The sequence below is a fragment of the Phocoena phocoena genome, chromosome 6 (assembly GCF_963924675.1).
Source record: "Phocoena phocoena chromosome 6, mPhoPho1.1, whole genome shotgun sequence".
In the NCBI taxonomy this organism is placed as follows: domain Eukaryota; kingdom Metazoa; phylum Chordata; class Mammalia; order Artiodactyla; family Phocoenidae; genus Phocoena; species Phocoena phocoena.
In genome coordinates this window covers 59,906,602-59,925,290 of record NC_089224.1, presented here as the reverse complement: position 1 = coordinate 59,925,290, position 18,689 = coordinate 59,906,602, and the positions used below count along the sequence as shown (strand labels likewise).

Sequence of the window (18,689 nt, the reverse complement as noted above, 5' to 3'; positions counted from 1 at the left end):
CACTTATCTAACTTTTTATTCCAAAAATGAAAAATCCGCTTGTTTTCCAGATTACAAGTTTAGCGGCAGCGTAAGAAAATCCAGTCGGGGGCGTGGGGTGCTGATCCGGGGGCGGGACTGTCTGGCAGGGGTGGGCGGAGAAATCCAAGCTAGCTCTTTAGCTGCGGCCCGCCGCGGGTGGTCCTCGCAGTCCCGGGCGCAGTGCCGAAGCCTCCCCGCCAGCCGAGAGTCTCCCGCCCGCAGGTAGGGAGCGTTCTCGCTCACTGGCCAGCATCTTTGGCCATCTCTCTGGGCACTTTAAAACGGAACGTCAACAGACCCTTTCTTTGGGATGGAGAGAGGAGAAGGGAAAGGGAAAGCGTGATGGTTTGGGTGCAGTAGAGCCGATTAAGGTTAATTGGAACAAGTAACAAGTTTAGCCTTTAGCTAGGGGGATTCAGTTTTGCTTATCCTGTAAGTACATATATGTTCCTGCGCGTTCACGAATGTGGTCCTGAGTGGGTAACCGGGTCTAGAGGGAAATTCCTGGGTTGGAGGTCGGGACACCCGGGTCCTAGTCCACCTTTAGCTGCTCACTAGCAGTCTGATCTGGGTAAGTCATCACACCTGCAGCATCTCTTAAGGTCCCTTCCTGCTGTAAGAGCCAGGATACCCGAGCCCGAGTTCTTTGCTCTATCTGCTTTGAGGACTAAAGGAGTCCTGAAGGCGGAAGAGAGGAGCCTAAGGAAAAAAATGTTAAACATTTCTTAGCCACATTGAGCTTAGCCTATGTCAGAGTTCAGTTTGGGTTTGTCTTAAAACACAGGGAGTCTTCATGTATCATTGTTCCACCTTGTTTTGTGCACCTAATGTGGCTGATTTTCTATGGATTAAATTGCTTTATAAAAATGTGATTTTTTTTTTTTAATAGCTACATTCTGTGGTGCTGGACAACCAAACAAAATTAATCCCCCATGCTGGACATAAAGATTATTTACAGTGGTTCACTATTTTAGCCATTCACTGAACATCATTGCATATAGATATCTGGGACATTGTTGATTATTTCTTTCAGATTAACTATTACAAGTATAACTACTTAATCAAAGTCTGAATGTTTTAACAACCTTTTGATACAAATTGAAAATTTCCTTTCAGAAAAGTTGTGTCAGTTCACATTGACAGTTGCCCAGCAGTTTTTAAGAACTGTGATACTCTAAAGAAAAAAATAGCCTTTTTTTCAGTTAAGTACAGTAGGCAGAGGTTACAGGACAATAGTTAGAGTGTGGTCTTAAAGGAAGCCACAGAAATACTATTGGGAATTGAAGCGACACCTGGGAAATGTACAAGAATATCTCAGTGTGACTGAGGGGAAGGAGAAAGGACACAGGGTTTAGTCGAGTTTAATAGAGTTTTGTATTTCATAGAGGTTTAAATAGATCAACTCGATCTGTTAATTGGGTAGATTTTCAGCTTACTGGGAGACACACTTTCAAACTCTAGGAATTTTTAAAAATCAAATCATAGTACATATACATCAGGTAACAATCAAAGGAAACCCTGAACTAACAGATATCAAGACACTCCTTGCTTATACTTTTGAGAAAGAAAGCTTGAGTTCTTTTCCCTGTCTTTTCGTCCTACCCATCCTACCTTAACAAGCTAGAGAAGTAGTATCAGCTCCATAGTGTTACACTGGGTTCCCCCAGGGACAAACCTGCTTCCCCATCCTGAATGAACCATCGCCTCTTCCCTAGTTCACGTTTTCCTTGCTCTTTAAATGTCTCAGTTCTTGTCTGGGAATTCAGATATACTGTCAGTTTCTTCCCTGAAGAAGATGTCAGCGTTCTCAGACCAACTGCCCTAATGTGGAGTTTAGAGGTCAAAGACCATGTCTGTTTACATGGTCCCTATCTATCTATCTATCTACCTATCTTCCCTCCACTAACAACAACTGCACTCCAAGGGAATGGAGCCTTGGAAGAGGAGCTGTAATGAGGAATTAGGTAAATATCAGATCTAATCCATGACCTACCAGTAAACTTTTATTACCTCTAAAATTTTCAACTAAATTCGTTAAGGGGTAGGAACTCCACCAGGGTATGCCATAAACATTGGAAAAGTTAGTTGAAATCCATGAGTGGATTTAATGCCCCTCTGTTTTATTCAGTTCTTTGCTTGGAGTTAGGGGCATCTTAAGTTTTCTTCTGCCCAATAAATTTATTTGTGTTTATTATATCACATTAGTATTTTATAATTGTGGTATAATCAACTCTGGCCCAAATAAAGGATAGGCAGATAGCTGCTGCAGCCTCATTTCAGCAACCTTTGTGTTCTCACAGTCCTGGCTGCCATCCCTGTTTCCCATTTACAGAGCAGACAGAAAGGAGTGAAATAAGAATTATGCACCTAACACTAGCAAGAGGCTGATGATGATTTGTTTTATTTTACCGTTTTTGTATGTGTATATCTATATGAACATGAAGGATTCATACAGGTTGATAAGAAACCATTAAGATAAACAGGCCAAAAAATGATCAGATAATTCACAAAAGAACTAAAACAATCAACAAACTTCAAGTTGTACTTTGTAATTAAATTAGAAAAAATATATATTTTAAACAAAACCAAGTGCTAGGTGAAGACCCAATGTAACTGGCACCAATTATCCACATGTATCAAGAACCAGGAAAATGTTCTTTGTCCTTGATCAACAGTTCCGCTTGAGGAAAATCTGTCCTCAGGGCCTAGCCTGGGACCTGGTACACAGTAGATACTTAACAAATATTTGCTGAATACACAAATACTTATATTTTTAAAACTGGAAGCAATCCTTCCCTAACAACAGGGAAACTAAACATTACGGGACCACTAAACAAGATACTTATAAATATCATGCAGTAAAATGGAAATTATTTGTCAAAATATTAAATGAAAAAATGGGTGTTATGTGTATAATTGTTCTTAAAAGCTTCATGGGGAAAAGACTGGAACAAAAATATATACCGAAATGCTCACAGTGGTTGCAAGGTTTCTCAGCCTTGGCACTGTTGACATTTTGGGACAGATAGTTCTTTGCTGTGGGGGCCGTCCTGTGCATTGTAGGAGGTTTAGCAGCATCCCTGGCCTCTACTCACTAGATAGTAGCAACCCTCTCTCCACCCCATTTTGACAACTAAAGATGTTTCCAGGCATTACCAAATGCTCCCTGGGTTAAGTGATGGAATAGTGGGTGACTTTCCCCTTGTTTTCTTATTTGCCATAATGTGGTAATATTATTTTAATAATGAAGAAAAAATAGAAAAATAAACACATGCCATTATTCTACCTCCACTCTGATGTTTGGGGTTCTGAGGTTCTTTCCATTATACTACTCCATCTGCCAAACTCTCTGCAGCTTGGCAAGATGAAATGGTTCATTAAATTTTGTTTTTATTTTTTTCTAATAAAAATAAAACATATTCATTGGTTTGAAAATCTGGACACAGGAAAACACCAAAGAAGTCATTCACAATCTCATCTCCCTTTTCTTCTTTTTCTCCCATCCTTTCTTCCTTTTGAAAACTATAAAGAGATAAATACCTGACTATTCTTCCTTTAATTTTGTTCCTAGATATAATCACTGTCAGCATCTTGGTATGGATTTTTCTGTAAATTTCCATGTCTAAATATACACACACAGATTATTTCTTTTTTAAACAAAAGTGGATTTCTGCTACATATACTGTTCTGCAACTTACTTTCTACATCTTTACAAAGTCAATACATCTACATGTATTCTTTCCTTAATGGTATTACATTATGTGGACATACCAAAATTTATTTAACCATTTAGGCTATCTAGGGTTTTCCCAGTTTGGGGCTGGTATTAGCAGTGCTAATCCTTTGGCGTCTATTGTTACATGCATGTGTTTTTGTTTTTGTAAGATATATTTCTCAGAGAGGAAGTGAAAGCTAATATGACATATACATTTAAGATTTTAATGGAGATTACCAAATTGCCCTTCCAAAAAAGGTTATACAACTTCACATTCCTACCATTAGTGGGTAAGGAAACCCATTTGTTCATATCCTCAGAAATGCTAAATATTAGGAAACTTTATAATTTTGATCAAGCTAATAAGTGAAAAATGGTGTCTCATATCTTAAACTATTATTTTTTTCTTTATTGGTAAAATTGAGCATCGTTTCCTATGTTTAGATGTCATTTGTATTTCTTATTCTCTGAACTGTATATTAGAACCTTTGGCTCATTTTCCTGTTGGGTTGTGTGTACTTTTCTTATTGATTTTTAGGAGCTATTTATATATGCATGACATAAATCTTCTGCCTTACATATGTGTAACATTGATTAATTGATCAATTGTGAGTTTTTGTATGTATACAAAGGTCGAAGAGACCCTAAGGCAGAAAGCCGGCTTTCTTCTCAAAATGTAAATGTATGTATTACATGAGAGAGAAAATACAGATTTGCTGAACTATAGAACAAATCACTATTTACTCCTCTACTGGAATATATGCTCCTAGAGGAGAGTGACTTTTCTTTCCTGTTCACTGCTGTATCCCTAATGCCTAAATTAGTGCCTGGCACAGAAAAACTACTCAATCAATGTTTGCTGAATCAAAGAATTGGTAGAATTTCAGGCAGGATGACACAATGAAGTGTAGAATCTAGGCAGATACCCCTGAAAGAGGGCTGTGAGTGAGTCACATCTTAATGTGAAGTGGTTGAATCCAACTGTTTCTCCTTCTCACTCCCCCTACTACTAGTGGAATCAGTTTATTGAGGGAATGGAATTTATAATTTGGGATAAGCAAAGGACGAAAGAGGAGATTTTAGAAGGATGGAATCTGAGGGAGAACTGGCATGGTTGGGATAATAATGCAGAAGGCTTGAATAGTTAAAGGGTAGGATGAAAGCTGCTAGTGGGGGGAAAAGGCATTGAAAGGTGGGAGATAATGGAAGTCAGATTCTTCTTGCTTTGAAATTTTGTATAGGGCAGGCTTGGATTTCTAGATATGTTACACTGCAGGAAAAAAACAAAAAGTAATTGAGAGGATTTGGGTGCAATATTTTCTTCTTGGTTTCTTCTGAGTGTACAAGTTTTTTTACAGGCCTTGTAATTAGAATTCTCATCATAGTACCTTTTTTTTTTTTCATTTAGCTTTATGTGGCTGTGGGATATTAAGTGAAGGTATTGAACTTCTAAATTCCCTGCTGTATTTCAGCACTTACAAATCAGTCATTGTCTGGTTATCAAAAGACAATTTCAGTTAAAACTGCCAAGTCCCATAATGTCTGGATATTCAATTATTGAGTAAAGCAGTTTTCTTTTTGTGTTTTCCATAATTAGGTCATTCCAGAAAGATGAGGATATACAGTATCTTTACATTCATGGCTTACTGTTGTTTACTGAAAGGTAAGACACCAAATCCTTTCATTAGGTTCTATAATTTAAATATTTTAACTATAAGATAAAAAACTGAAATAATAAAATAGATATAATTTTTGTAGAGAAGACATTCTATTTTTCCTTTATTATAATTCATAAACATACTTCATAAACCTATTTCAATGGACAAAGATATAGGGAGTGTGGACACATCTAAAGAAACAAAATTAGCCCATATCCATTTATCCATTACTCATTATCCATTATCCATTTCCCAAGGATAATTACTTAAAATATCTGAGGAAATGGCCTATGTGTATACTTTTATATGCTTGTTTTAAACAAGGGCAGGATCATTCTATCCACCTTGCTCTATGACCTGCTTCTCCCAGTGAGTATATTCTAAGGAAGAATTATAGTGTACATGCAGTGTCAGGGTAACACAGTACTGGCATCAGCCTGAGACCCTCCCTAAATCTCTGTACTCATCTACCTCTGGCCAGACAACTGATTAAGAGTTTCAGGCAGTATGTAGAGAGGACTATTGGAATCTATGATTTAGACTATGTAAAAGGCAATGAGTGTCCAGTCAAAGGACATTCTGGGGATGTCCACATGAAACAAAGTATCCCTGGTTATAAGCACCCCATTACCATGTAATATTTCTACAGTAGTGTATGTTTATGAATTTTGGGACTACAACTTGTTTAGCTAATTTTATTATTTTAACTCAGGTGTGAGATATACATCCTAAAACATGTCTCAAGCTCACTGGATAAAATATGTATTTCAGGGAAGTAAGTCCTTAAATGTAATTATCACATAAGTGATCAGATAAAGCTTTTATAAACCCTGCACTCATTCTATAAATTTTTTGAGGAATTTTCCATCTTCTAAAGATTGGTCATCTTTCTTTTCAGCATTTACTATCACAGTTCCCAAGGACCTGTATGTGGTAGAGTATGGCAGCAATGTGACATTGGAATGCAGATTTCCAGTAGACAAACAATTAAACCTGTTGGCATTAGTTGTTTACTGGGAAATGGAGGATAAGAAAATTATTCAGTTTGTGAATGGGGAAGAAGACCTGAATGTTCAGCACAGTAGCTACAACCAGAGGGCCCTGCTGTTGAAGAACCAGCTCCCCTTGGGGAAGGCCGCACTTCAGATAACAGATGTGAAATTGCAGGATGCAGGGATTTACTGCTGCTTGATCAGCTATGGCGGTGCCGACTACAAGCGGATTACTTTGAAAGTCAATGGTAAGACCTATTACAGATAGACACAGCCTTTATTAGAACCATATCTCAGTGTTGAGAACTTTTCAATCTTGGAAGTCCAGCCTCACTTTCCATAGCAGCAGTCTGTTCATTCATTCATTCACATACTCATCCAATGAGCATTGCTTGAGCACATCCTGTTTGATAGTCCCTGGAGATCCAGAGCCAAATGTGGCAGTCATGTTTCACAACACGTTCAGTTTTCCTAAAAATAAATTCCTAGGGCTTCCCTGGTGGTGCAGTGGTTGGGAGTCCGCCTGCCGATGCAGGGGACACGGGTTCGTGCCCCGGTCTGGGAGGATCCCGCATGCCGCGGAGCGGCTGGGCCCGTGAGCCATGGCCGCTGAGCTTGCACGTCCGGAGCCTGTGCTCCACAACAGGAGAGGCCACAGCAGTGAGAGGCCCACGTACCGCAAAAAAATAAATAAATAAATAAATTCCTAATCTTCACTTTTTTATTATTATAAAAGTAATATATATAAATATATATATATATATTCTTGCAAATAATTCGGAAACTGTGGAAGAGAATAAATGAACCACAGAAGTGTCTCTCCTCCCTTCACCACTATCTTCCATGGCATGCAAGGATAATAGTCACTATTTGTGTGTCCCTCCAAGAATTTTTAAATTCAATACCTATTTCTTAATTTTATGAGGTCTGCCAGCATTTTTTCTTTGAACCTCTCTATATCAAATCCAAACAAATATATTAATGACAAACCCCATTGTAAGGTTCACATTCAAAAAGACTTGAATCAATCTATGAAGGCAAAAAATAATCATGTCAAGTATTGAATAAACTATTCTTCCTCAGAGACAGTATAAACTATGCTCACTAAGCATACATTCATCTTAAAAATCTGTACCATTTTTATCTTGGAGTGTTGAAGAGGAACTGTGTCAAATTCCTGGGTACTGACCTATAAATATGACATCAGGTCACCTGGATTCAAAGTTTTGGGTTGCTTCTAGCTCAGTAAAGGAAAACACCTTAGCTGACCACCGCTGCTTTCACTGTTAAGATTCATAAAATTGAGAGCTGAAAGGATCCCAGGCAAGAGCAGCTAATCCAAACACCCAAAGAACAGCAATCCCCTGAAAGGATCTTCTACTCACATACTTCCTACAATGATACCCCTGTCATTTGGACCTTCCTTCTATAGCCTATTGTAATTACTTTCTGATATTGAGCTGAAATCTGCCATCTCTAGTCATAGTTTTGAGATTATCTGCTTGCTTCTTTTGTTTACATGGTGACCTTTTAATATGTGACTAGAATTAAATCATCATCCCTTGGTGTTTCTATTCCTAAGTACCATCAATCTGAATGTCAGGAATATAAATAGAAAAAGTTTACACTTATCATAAAGGGATAACTAATCATTATAAAGTCAAAATCAAAATTATATAAGAATTAGGAGAAATGCATCTGTTTTATGGTACATTGCTGGGTCTCTAATTCTGGTTCAATTAATGCTACTGTTGTCAAAATGTCACTTGTCTTGTGAGGTAGATTTAATTTAATTGTATCTTACCATATGCTTCTCCATAACAGATATTCATGAAAGCAAGCTGATGGGATCCCAAGTTGGGATTTTTAACTTTTCTTCAGTCCATCAGCAAATATCAGGCATACTATGTTTCAAGGCATTAAAGAAATTATCAAGACTTAGCTCCATGAACAGCCAGCATTGCTGGATCTAGGGTAGAGAGGAAGAGCATAAGCCTGGCAGTCGGTTAGAAGGAAGTATAGAGTATATGTCTCTGCTTCCAGAAGAAGAGTCTCTCATCAGTCTTAGGGAGTATGCAGAGAGTGGAAAAGCTGTCCCTGTAGTGAAGAAGGGTGTTCTTCCAGGTTACCTGGGCTCTGTAATGTCCCTTGTGGATTTGTGATTTCCTTTGCTGTGGTTTGACACAATGGGAAATCTCTTGGCACTGATGGTTTTTCCAAGGAGGGGTCCTTGATGGAGCAAAGCAGTTGAACAACCAGATTTGAGGATGTGATTTGTCTGACCATTCCATTTTGTACTATAAATTACTAATTTGGCATCCTAGTCCCAGTCCATCTAGTTGTCATTTGCACATAGTGGTCTTGGAGGTCAAGTTGAGCTGCACTGAAAGCAAGTCAGCTACCAAGCTTCAATTGCACTGAGGCAGTGTCACCAAAGAAGTGCGGTGGCCAGCTTGCATGAGCTTTACAACTCAGGGAAGTAGAACTCCTGAGTCACCTCCATATGCAAACGATTTCACAGTAACGCTGTTGGGCTTCGCTTCCCATCACTGCAAACATGTGGTAACACAGCTTCCCCATAGGGAGTTTACTCACCATGGGATTTTAAAGGTGAAGCATTTCAAAACTGAAATTTGAAAGAGTTTAGCTTTAGATTAACTCAATTATTATCACTTTGGTGTTATTGCACCTTTCATGTTTGTTTAAATACCAGACTCTCAGGCATCTGACTTTCAGTTGAAAATGTTATTTTTCCTTAAACACTGAATCTAATAGCAGGGAAAATGAAGTGCCCGTTTCTACTTTCAAGAACTTAAATGGGATGAGGCATTGAAAGAACAGAGTATGTATAGTTATCCTGATAAAGCCAATTTGTTCATATGGACCAAGGATTAACTGCTATCATTCTTCACCAACCCCATCTCTCCTCCAAATTCACCAACCAGCCCTGTTTAAGTTTTCCCTGTAGCATTAAATCCCCATCTAATATATCATGTAACGTATCATATAAATGTACCTACATATTTTGTTTATTATCTCTCTCCTTCTTCTAGAATATATAGTCCACAAAGGCAGAGATTTCATCTATTTTATTTATTACTGTATCCCTAGGACTTGGCATATAAGAGTAGTAGTGTGATAAGAACCCACAAAAATATATATGTTGAATGAATGAATGAATGGCATATTTCCTCAAATAGGATAAGCCTAAAAAATTTGAAACACGAACAGGTTTGGATACATGAAAATTTATTTCCAAGACTGTTCATCAGGAACTGTCAGTACTTTCTAAAGAATACCACATGAGTGCACTTTGCTAGTAGTAAGAAGAGGAAGAGCATCTCTAGCAGTAAAAGCAGTAGTAATTAACACTTATATAGTACTTATGTGCCAGGCCCTATCCTAAGCACTTTGCCTATATTATCTCATTTAATCCTCAAGCGACTCTATGGAGTAGGAGCTTTATCATGTCTAAGATGCATGTTTTTCACATTTTACTATCTCTGAAATCTGAGTGTGTCTTTCAGTAGGTGACATCTTAAGAGTCAGTGATATGTGGTGGTATTCTTCTCATTTCATGGCTGAGCAAACTGAGGTCCAAAGAAATTAAGTAATTTGCCAAGTTCATTAAACTATTAAGTGATGAAGCCAGGTTCTAAACTCAAGCAATCTGGCTCTGAAGTCTGTGCCCTTAACAACCAGGTTTATTTCCTGTATTTGTACCTCCAAAGTGTGTATTGAGTTGTATTTTTTTTTTTTTTTTGCGGTACGCGGGCCTCTCACTGTTGTGGCCTCTCCCGTTGCGGAGCACAGGCTCCGGACGCACAGGCTCAGCGGCCATGGCTCACGGGCCCAGCCGCTCCATGGCGTGTGGGATCTTCCCGGACTGGGGCACGAACCCGTGTCCCCTGCATTGGCAGGTGGACTCTCAACCACTGCGCCACCAGGGAAGCCCTGAGTTGTATATTGACTTCAAAACTACTGTTAGCTTTTCGTTGTCTGGATGTAATAGTTGCATTAGAACATGTGTACGCTAGATCTAGTAAATCAGGAGTCTGCAAATGTTTTCGATTACCTACCCCATTAGTAAAGCATGTTAAACTAATATATGTATGTGTGTGTTTATAAAGAATGTACTTGTGCTAATATATGTTATATCATCAGAAATTGACATTTTTTAAAGGCAAAAGAAATTGAATATCACCAATTTCATATGGTTCAACATAATACATTGCACATTCTATAAATGTACAAAAATAGAAATTTTAAAAATATGAAATGAAAATTTAATAAACAATATTTTCAGTCTTACTAATTATGATGCTTCACTATAGTTAGCTAATATTTCAAGGCATAATATATCTTAGGTGAAATTTCTCATTAACAAAAATGGATGGTCTTGACAATCTTAAGGTTTTTTTAACCAATGCCTTGTCAGATCCAATTAGGTACTTGTTGTTTTACTTCATAAAGTCATGGTAATAAGTGTCACTCTTGCCATTTCCTTTTGGTTTTTGCTTGAATTATTGGTAATATATCCAATCCTCAGTTTCTTTGTGGGAAACCTTTTAATTAGTTGTTCATTTTGTAAGCAGGTTAGTTTAGTTAAAACTAGATGAGAGGGACTTCCCTAGTGGTCCAGTGGCTAAGACTCTGCACTCTCAACGCAGGGGGCCCAGGTTCGATCCCTGGTCAGGGAACTAGATCCCGCATGCCACAACTAAGACCCTACACAGCTAAATAAATAAATATTTAAAAAGAAATTATATGAGAGGACCTGAATATCTATAATAATCCCAAACAAGTCACTGTCCTCCCTTAGGTGTTATAAAACTCCCCTATTCCTTTAAGACAAAGTGAGGCCCAATGTCAATCACTAAATCTCATTAAGCTTAGATTATTTCTTAATTGTTATGATAAAAATACGTATAAGTGGAGGTTCTAATATTTTCTTATTAAACCCAAATACATGTGCTCCACTTGAGAGACTAATAAAATGGGTATTTAATCAGTGAGTAGAATGAATCCGCTAATTTGTTGGGCCGTTAACAGTACAGTACATTTATACATATGCCCAGGCATGAAACAACATTCTCCTTTGTTCTTATTCCATTAAAAATAATAATCAAAGGGTAAAAAAGCAAACATTTTACCGTTAAAGTTTACTATTCACTCTGATTTTAGGCTTGGAATTTTAATTGTCCAAAAATCAAGCTATGTGCTATATGAATTAGAACCTGTTATGGTAATATTATTTCATGAGGTATAATCAGTGGATTCCTTTTTAAAAGAATGCTTAAATATAGTAGATAACGGTTGAGGATTCAAGTACTCATGAGAACCATTATTTATATGTTTTGAAATTGTAATTATGTTGATTTTCAATGTTTTCATTGAACATAATATCATTATTTCAGTTTTGTTTGATCCTGGCTGTATTGTATTAAATCTCTGTGAATATATCATATCACAAAGCCATTGTTGTGTCTTTAGTAAAGGAATGGAGAATTAAGGCTCTAGGTGGACCATTAGTGGTTACACTAAAATATTAGGAGTAAAATAAAAATTATGCCAACAGAATAATAGCATGTTAACATACTTATCATGAATAAACATGAAAAAGTTCTTAGGCATTGTAAATGGACTAAATAATCTACTAGAATATTTAGTACATCGGGTATCTTAATCCTAAAAGGGTCCCAAACTTATGATCTAAAATTTAATCAAAGTTTCTTCCTTGAGTATAATTAAATGATTTATTAAAATAACCAGCATAAAAAGTTTAAAAAATAAGTATCATAATATGGTATTCTAGATGAGATCCTAGAACAGGAAAAGGACATTAGGGAAAACTAGTGAAATGGAACAAAGTATAAAGTTTAGTTAATAGTACTGTACTAATGTTGGTTCCTTAGTTAGGATGAAAGTACCATGGTAATGTAAGATGGTAACAATAGAGGAAACAGGGAGAGGTATGTGGGCACTCTGTACTATCTTTGCAACTTTTCTGTAAATCTAAAACTATTGTAAAGTTTTTTAAAATGCATTTAAACTTTAAAAATTATCATGCAGGGAACACGTATCCACTTTTACAATGACGTTATACTATTTTCATACCTAATTTCTTATCATTTACCTAAAATTGGAAAAGTGAATGGCCCATCAAAATGAGATTTTCTGTTTATTAAATAAAGTCTAAGAAAACAGTACTGAACAGCTGGAGATGTTCATGTTTATAAAGACAGCTTTACATTAACAAAGAGATAATAAATTTAAGAATTTGGCCCTTTGTAAAAACTGTAAAACTTTACTGCGAAACATACAAAGACTTGAGTAAATGGACAAACATATTTTATATTTAGATAGAAAGACTACTGGTTTAAAGATGACAATTCTCTTTTAATTAATCTATACATTTATCAATACTTTGAGCTCAATAAAAATAGCAGTATGTTTTTTATAGCAAGGTAGTTGTTCCTTTAAGCCCAAACTTGGCCCAAGTATGAGTGGAAGAGTTGAGGCAGAACTACCAGGCATTCCCCACTGCTGAAACATCTGAACATTAAGCTTATTTCTCTGAGAACAGCCTGGATTGGTATTCTTTCTAAGGTAGACAAGACCAAGCCACATGTCTAGTTCTGTGCTAAGTGAAAGCCATGCCTTCTTTTTGCTCATGACCTAGCTTCATACCGCAAAATCAACCAAACAATTTCTGTGGATCCAGTCACCTCTGAACATGAACTAATGTGTCAGGCTGAGGGTTACCCTGAGGCTGAAGTCATCTGGACAAGCAGTGACCACCGAGTCCTGAGTGGCAAAACCACCATTACCAGTTCCAAGAGGGAGGAGAAGCTTTTCAATGTGACCAGCACACTAAGAATCAACACAACAGCTAACGAGATTTTCTACTGCATTTTTCGGAGATTAGGTCTTGAGGAAAACAGTACAGCTGAGTTGGTCATCCCAGGTAATATTATGAATGTCTCAATTAAAATGTGCCTAGTACTGTCACTTGCTACCTAGCCTGATGCCTGCTCATTGTAAGCTTTCATTGTTTGTTGAATGAATGAATAACACTGTATTTACAAAATGCATCCTACTTCCTCACCTCCATTCGTCCAAGTCATACTGCAACTTAATAAACATTCAGCAAATATTTATTGAATATGTGGTACGTGCCAGGCATTGGGGACTCAGTTAACACTCTCCAGGAAGTAGATAATAAAACAGGCAATCTCATTTTATGTAGGACATGCTCTTGTGGCTGGGGGATCTAGGGCAGCACCTGAGAGGAAGACTCAACTCAGACCAAGTTTCAGGAATCCAAATCTGAGCACATCAGAGCTGTTTCCTTCTTTCCAGGGTTTCTGTGGCAGGAAGCAAATGGAATGTACTTTCCTATCTTATTCCAAACGGGAGAGATCCTTCCTCCCCATCTGCCTCCTCCAAGGTAGTCTGCTTAGTGCGTAAGGCTGTGTGTCCCTGGGCAAGCAACTTGACTTCTTCTGTGTGTTTCACTTTTCTTATATAGTTATAACCTATTGGGCAATACCATCATAGGAATACATGAGCTACGGTGTATGAAAATAATTTGAGACTCTTGTTTGCGCAGAATCAACTATTTTATTTTTATCTCACTCTCCTATAGAAGTGGGTAAGGCAGGATACATTCTGGTGAGAGGCTCAGACCTTTAGAGAAAGCGAGCTTGATAGCATGATGTTAATATTGGTTTGGCCAAAAAGTTCGTTCGGTTAGTGAATACGTTGTTCAATGAAGTTCTTCGTGAAAATGAAAAATGTGTCTTTTATTTTTACTTAAAAGCGAGTGAACTTTTTGGCCAACCCAATATAAACCCAGAGGTTTATATTGTCTGCTTCTCAGAGGCACTTCTCACCACTCTCTCCCCCACTAGATGTTGAAAGTAAAGCTTAGGTACTTCAGAGAAAACAAATAAAAAATTGAATAGAAAAGGTAAACCTAAGACAATCCAGGGTGGTCCTATGAACAAAAAAAACAAAAGAAGTTTAGAAAATTAAAGAGATGCTCTTACTGGGGTGTGAATCACTTTGGTAGGAGCTGCATTAGTATAATAGGTTCCTGTCATTTAAAAGCTATCTTATGATAACTTACTTGTGGGAAGACCTAGGGTTAACTCACCTAACTGCTCAGAATCTGTTTCCTCATCTGTAACCTGGGAATTTAAAAAATAAAAAATGGCACACCTAATTCATAAAGTTATTAACAGGCTCTGTAAACTGCAAGCTACTAGAGAAAAGCTGACTACAGCTTTAAAGCTTGAACTAGGTAGTCATGGATCATGGCTAATGGTGGGAGGTGGGAGTTAGCAGTCTCTGAGCATCATGTGCCGTAAGACCCCTTTTCTTCCTGCATGGGACTGGAGACAGGTTGGTGAGAGGTGCCAATGACTAGATGTCCCAAGATGTTCAAACTGTGGAGAAAGAAAAGATAGCAAACAATGGTCCCAATCATGGCCACAGATATGGGGAAGCAGGAGCTCTTCGACAATGCCAGTTGGCCTTCATGTTCCATCTTTGCCATGTGCAGTAGGCTGCTACCTTTTATATTAAGGAATGCAGGAAGTGAAATAATCAAGGCTACCATATAATATTGAGTTGCCACTCCCTGTGAAAAGCACTTTATAAACATTAGCCTCACAAAAATTTCATTATCATTTCCATTTTTTAGGCTGGTTTAAGGACTTACTGGAGATCTCAAAACTAGTGAGTGGCAGCAGAACTTAACCCCAGGTTCATCTGTCCAAAGCTTGGGCTGCTTCCACTTTTCCATGCTGCTCCCATTTTCATATCTGAGGTATCTCACCATTCCAGCCACTCACTGGAAAGGAACTTATGGTATTTAAGAAAATTAACCTAATACTATCCTAAATTAAGCTTCAAAGATGATTATTCTCTTGGCCCCTTCCAAAGAAGATTTTATCTTTAGTTTCTTTTTATTTTGTTTTGTTTTTCAGAACCATATCCAGATCCAGCAAAAAAGAGGACTCACTTGATGATTCTGGGAGCTCTCCTGTTGTTCCTTAGTGTAACCCTGACAATCATCTTCTGTCTAAAAAGAGATGGTATTTCCTTTATTGTAGTAGTCTCCATTGGGGTTGAGGAGAAGTGTATGAGAGTGCTACTTGTCACAATGGCACTTAGTGGGCAGAGCCAGGGATGCTAAATCTCCTGTAATCTGCAGAACAGTCCCGTGTAACAGGGAGCTTTTCTACCCAAAATGCTAGGGGTGCCCCCAGCAGGAAACAGTGATTTATCAAATGGTTTCCTATTAGCTTTCCCTTCCAGGGCCAACTTTCAGTTATGCAAAGTAGGTTTTTAGTTACTGTTCTGCAGTATTACTTTCATTGAAGGGCGGCAGTGAACACTTGTAGTAACCTTTCCAAGGGGGTGAGAATTGGATCATGGCTGCAAGCAAACCTGACTTGCCTCTGGAAGGTAGCGCACAGACACTCCACTGTTTGATAGCAATTATAGTGAAGCTGTGCAGGATTGCTGGGTGAAGATCGTGAGAGAAAGGTTGTGTATGGAGGTTGAAGAAGACCAAGTGTTAAACAATTTCTTTCCGTCATGTAAATAACCACAGACTTACAGAAGAGAAAAAGCTAAATGCCTGTTGGTTTCAGTTCAATTTGTCTAGCATTAGTTGCACTGTTATATTGAGCTGGTTTCTGGGACCTTTAAATAATAAAAATAGTTCTTTATGGAGAGCAGTGATACTTTTACCATAGAGTAGTTTGCAAGATTTCTGGCTGAGGGTGTTATATAGATTTTAAAATAATTTTAATGTGTGTATTTCTCTATTTACCCAAGGGGGCCATTAAAATTCAGGGAAACGTGGCTATTCAAATAATTTCCTTTCATTTTAAGATGATTCAGAATGAACATTTCCCCAGTACTTTGAGAAGTACACCAAAGGATCTGATGATGATCTGTGTATAGAGTTATCTGATGACAAATAGAGAAGTGGAAAATGGAAGGGAATTCCAATAGTCGTTGAGAAATTCCCTACGACCCCTTAAGAGGTGGGTGGATCTGGGAAAGTGGTGTAATTGAGGGAGTGGAGGTCAGCTTCTTCTAATGAACAAGTACTTAACAGAACTGAGACAGCCAGAATATAAGGATCAAGTTTCAGTGATAGGAAGACCTAAGATGGCTTTGATTTGTCCAAGGAAGTGGCTGTGGCCAACTTGCATTTCCATGTGAAAAATAATTAGTTGGCATTAGAAAGGACTAGAAAACCAGCGTGTGATAAAGTATCTCAGAATATGGTACATCTCTGGGGGAAGAATGGAAAATATAAGTATATACTCCTGAATAAAATTTAGAAAATTTTGAATTAATTAAACTGTTGAATTAACCTCAGGAGTTGGGACTCCTGGAATATGGAAGTCTACCAGATTTCCTAAGGGATTAAAAATGTTTCATAGGAACCTGGGATTTAAACTTGAGTCACTGTGTGGGTTGTAGAGTTGTGTTATATGGAAATAAAAATAATTTTTTTTTTCAAGTGGGAGTGATGGATATGGAAAAATGTGGCACCCGAGATATGAACTCAAAGCAGCAAAATGGTAAGAATATTAGCAGGGATCGGAAGTTGAAGGAAAAGTAAAAAGTTAAAGAACAAGGAGAAGGCTATCAGCCATAATCTCCCCTCATTTTACAGAATGCTGACTGTTGGAACTGCCAGCTCCTCTTTGCCTCACAACTCTGATATAAGAACTATTCCCACAGTCTGAGATTTAGGGATGGCAAAGGAGAGTAGAGGGATGGCTCTTTGCGGAGGTGGGGGAAGGAGGCAGCTTCTCTCTGTTAGGTTTCTATTGCTCTGCATCCTAACATCTCCCTGTAATAGGGGACCAAAGTGATTTATGTGGATGGGTGATAGATGGATGGATGGATGGATAGATAGATAGATAGATAGATAGATAGATAGATAGATAGATAGATAAAACGTGTATCAGGCACTGTGTGTACTGCTTCATGTGCAGTACTTCAATCTCCTCCCTCCACAAAATCAAAGAGAATTTATTTATTTATTATCCTAGGATAATACTAGGATTATTCCCATTTTATAGTAGAGAAAACAGAGCATCAAGAAGATAATATAAATTACCCAAGAACACAAATCTGGCAAAAATAAGGCGTTGGGTCTTTCAGTTTCACAACCAGGACAGTTCCTGGCAAAGCAGGATGGTTGGTTACACTTTATCATGTAAGGGAAATTGGACATAAATATAATATGCTTCTTTCTGTTATTGCAAGTTTATTATATCATCTAGCAAATATAACTTATGTTTCTCATTTTCACTCTCCAGATACACAATTTGAGGAGACGTAATCCGACGTTGAAACTTCTGATCTTAAAGCAGGGATTCTCAGCCTGTGGTTTGAGTTCGTCAGGGCTAGGCATGACCAGAGGCATGCAATGGGCCAGTGGGCTGCAGATGATGTAGAACTTAAAAGGCCCAAGCTCTGAAAATGGAAGCTGGGAAAGAAGAAGAGAACAAAGGAAGAAGGAGTAAAAAAGGTAGCCTTAGCCTGGAAGGAAACCTTGGTACTTCAAAATGACTGGGAGACTCATCAATGCATATGAAAAGGAGAAAGGACACTTCTGAATGATAAATCTCCATGCAAATTATCCATCACTCATCCTAGGAAAACAGGTTGAGATTCCCTGATTTAATGGTCAGTTCCTGCAGAAGTGCCCTTTGCCTTCACTCAGTGTTGATTTGTCTTCTGGGTAATTGAGAGTCCCAATGTTGCAACAGTACTTAAGTATGAGTTATTTTTATTTATTTTGAGTCTGTGGGGTCTTGTCATGTGAGTGTGGTTGTGAGTGATTTCTTTTGAAGATATGCTGTATTAGAAGTTAAAATTATGTCACCAGACCAAGCTTGATGACTTGTGTGTGTCCAGCAAAATATAGTATTTGTAAGTTGCTTGATATCCTTTATAACTATCAGTACATAGGAACCATAGAGAACAAACCATTGGTTTGTATAGGATATTACGTTATTTAACCCATTGATACTTTGGCTGACTTGGATAATCTTATTCTCAGACCTCAAAGTAAGATACATTACCAAAATATGTTACGTTTAAGTATCAGCTTTACAACTATGTGTACACATAATCTCATTTCATTCCTGTAGCAGCTGTGTTGTAGCAAGCACTATTCTACCCATTTCACAGCTGAGGGAGCAAAGATAAAATAACTTGCCCAAGACAATAAACAGCAGACCTCAGATATCCGAGACTGTCACC

At 37.8% G+C, this 18,689-nt stretch overlaps 1 protein-coding gene across 2 annotated transcripts; it reads left to right on the top strand.

Moving 5' to 3' along the window:
- Positions 1-205: 205 nt before the first annotated feature.
- Positions 206-18,187, top strand: CD274 (CD274 molecule). Of its 2 annotated transcripts, XM_065878695.1 has the most exons (7): positions 206-243; positions 5,334-5,399; positions 6,293-6,634; positions 13,069-13,353; positions 15,380-15,487; positions 16,934-16,993; positions 17,741-18,187. In XM_065878695.1, exons 2-7 carry the CDS (start codon positions 5,348-5,350, stop codon positions 17,761-17,763), a joined length of 870 nt encoding a protein of 289 aa, XP_065734767.1. In that variant the 5' UTR covers positions 206-243; positions 5,334-5,347; the 3' UTR covers positions 17,764-18,187. The 2 variants fall into 2 exon arrangements, with proteins under 2 accessions (XP_065734767.1, XP_065734768.1); XM_065878696.1 differs by lacking the exons at positions 206-243; positions 15,380-15,487; positions 16,934-16,993; positions 17,741-18,187 and having other exon boundaries at positions 5,348-5,399; positions 13,069-13,409.
- The last annotated feature ends 502 nt before the right edge of the window (positions 18,188-18,689 follow it).

Coding starts and splice junctions, on each gene's coding strand:
- CD274 (XM_065878695.1), top strand. CDS start 5,348: ATGAGGATATACAGTATCTTTACATTCATGGCTTACTGTTGTTTACTG. Junction 13,354..15,379: donor AGCTGAGTTGGTCATCCCAG/GTAATATTATGA, acceptor TTTGTTTTTCAG/AACCATATCCAGATCCAGCA. Junction 15,488..16,933: donor CTTCTGTCTAAAAAGAGATG/GTATTTCCTTTA, acceptor TTTTTTTTCAAG/TGGGAGTGATGGATATGGAA.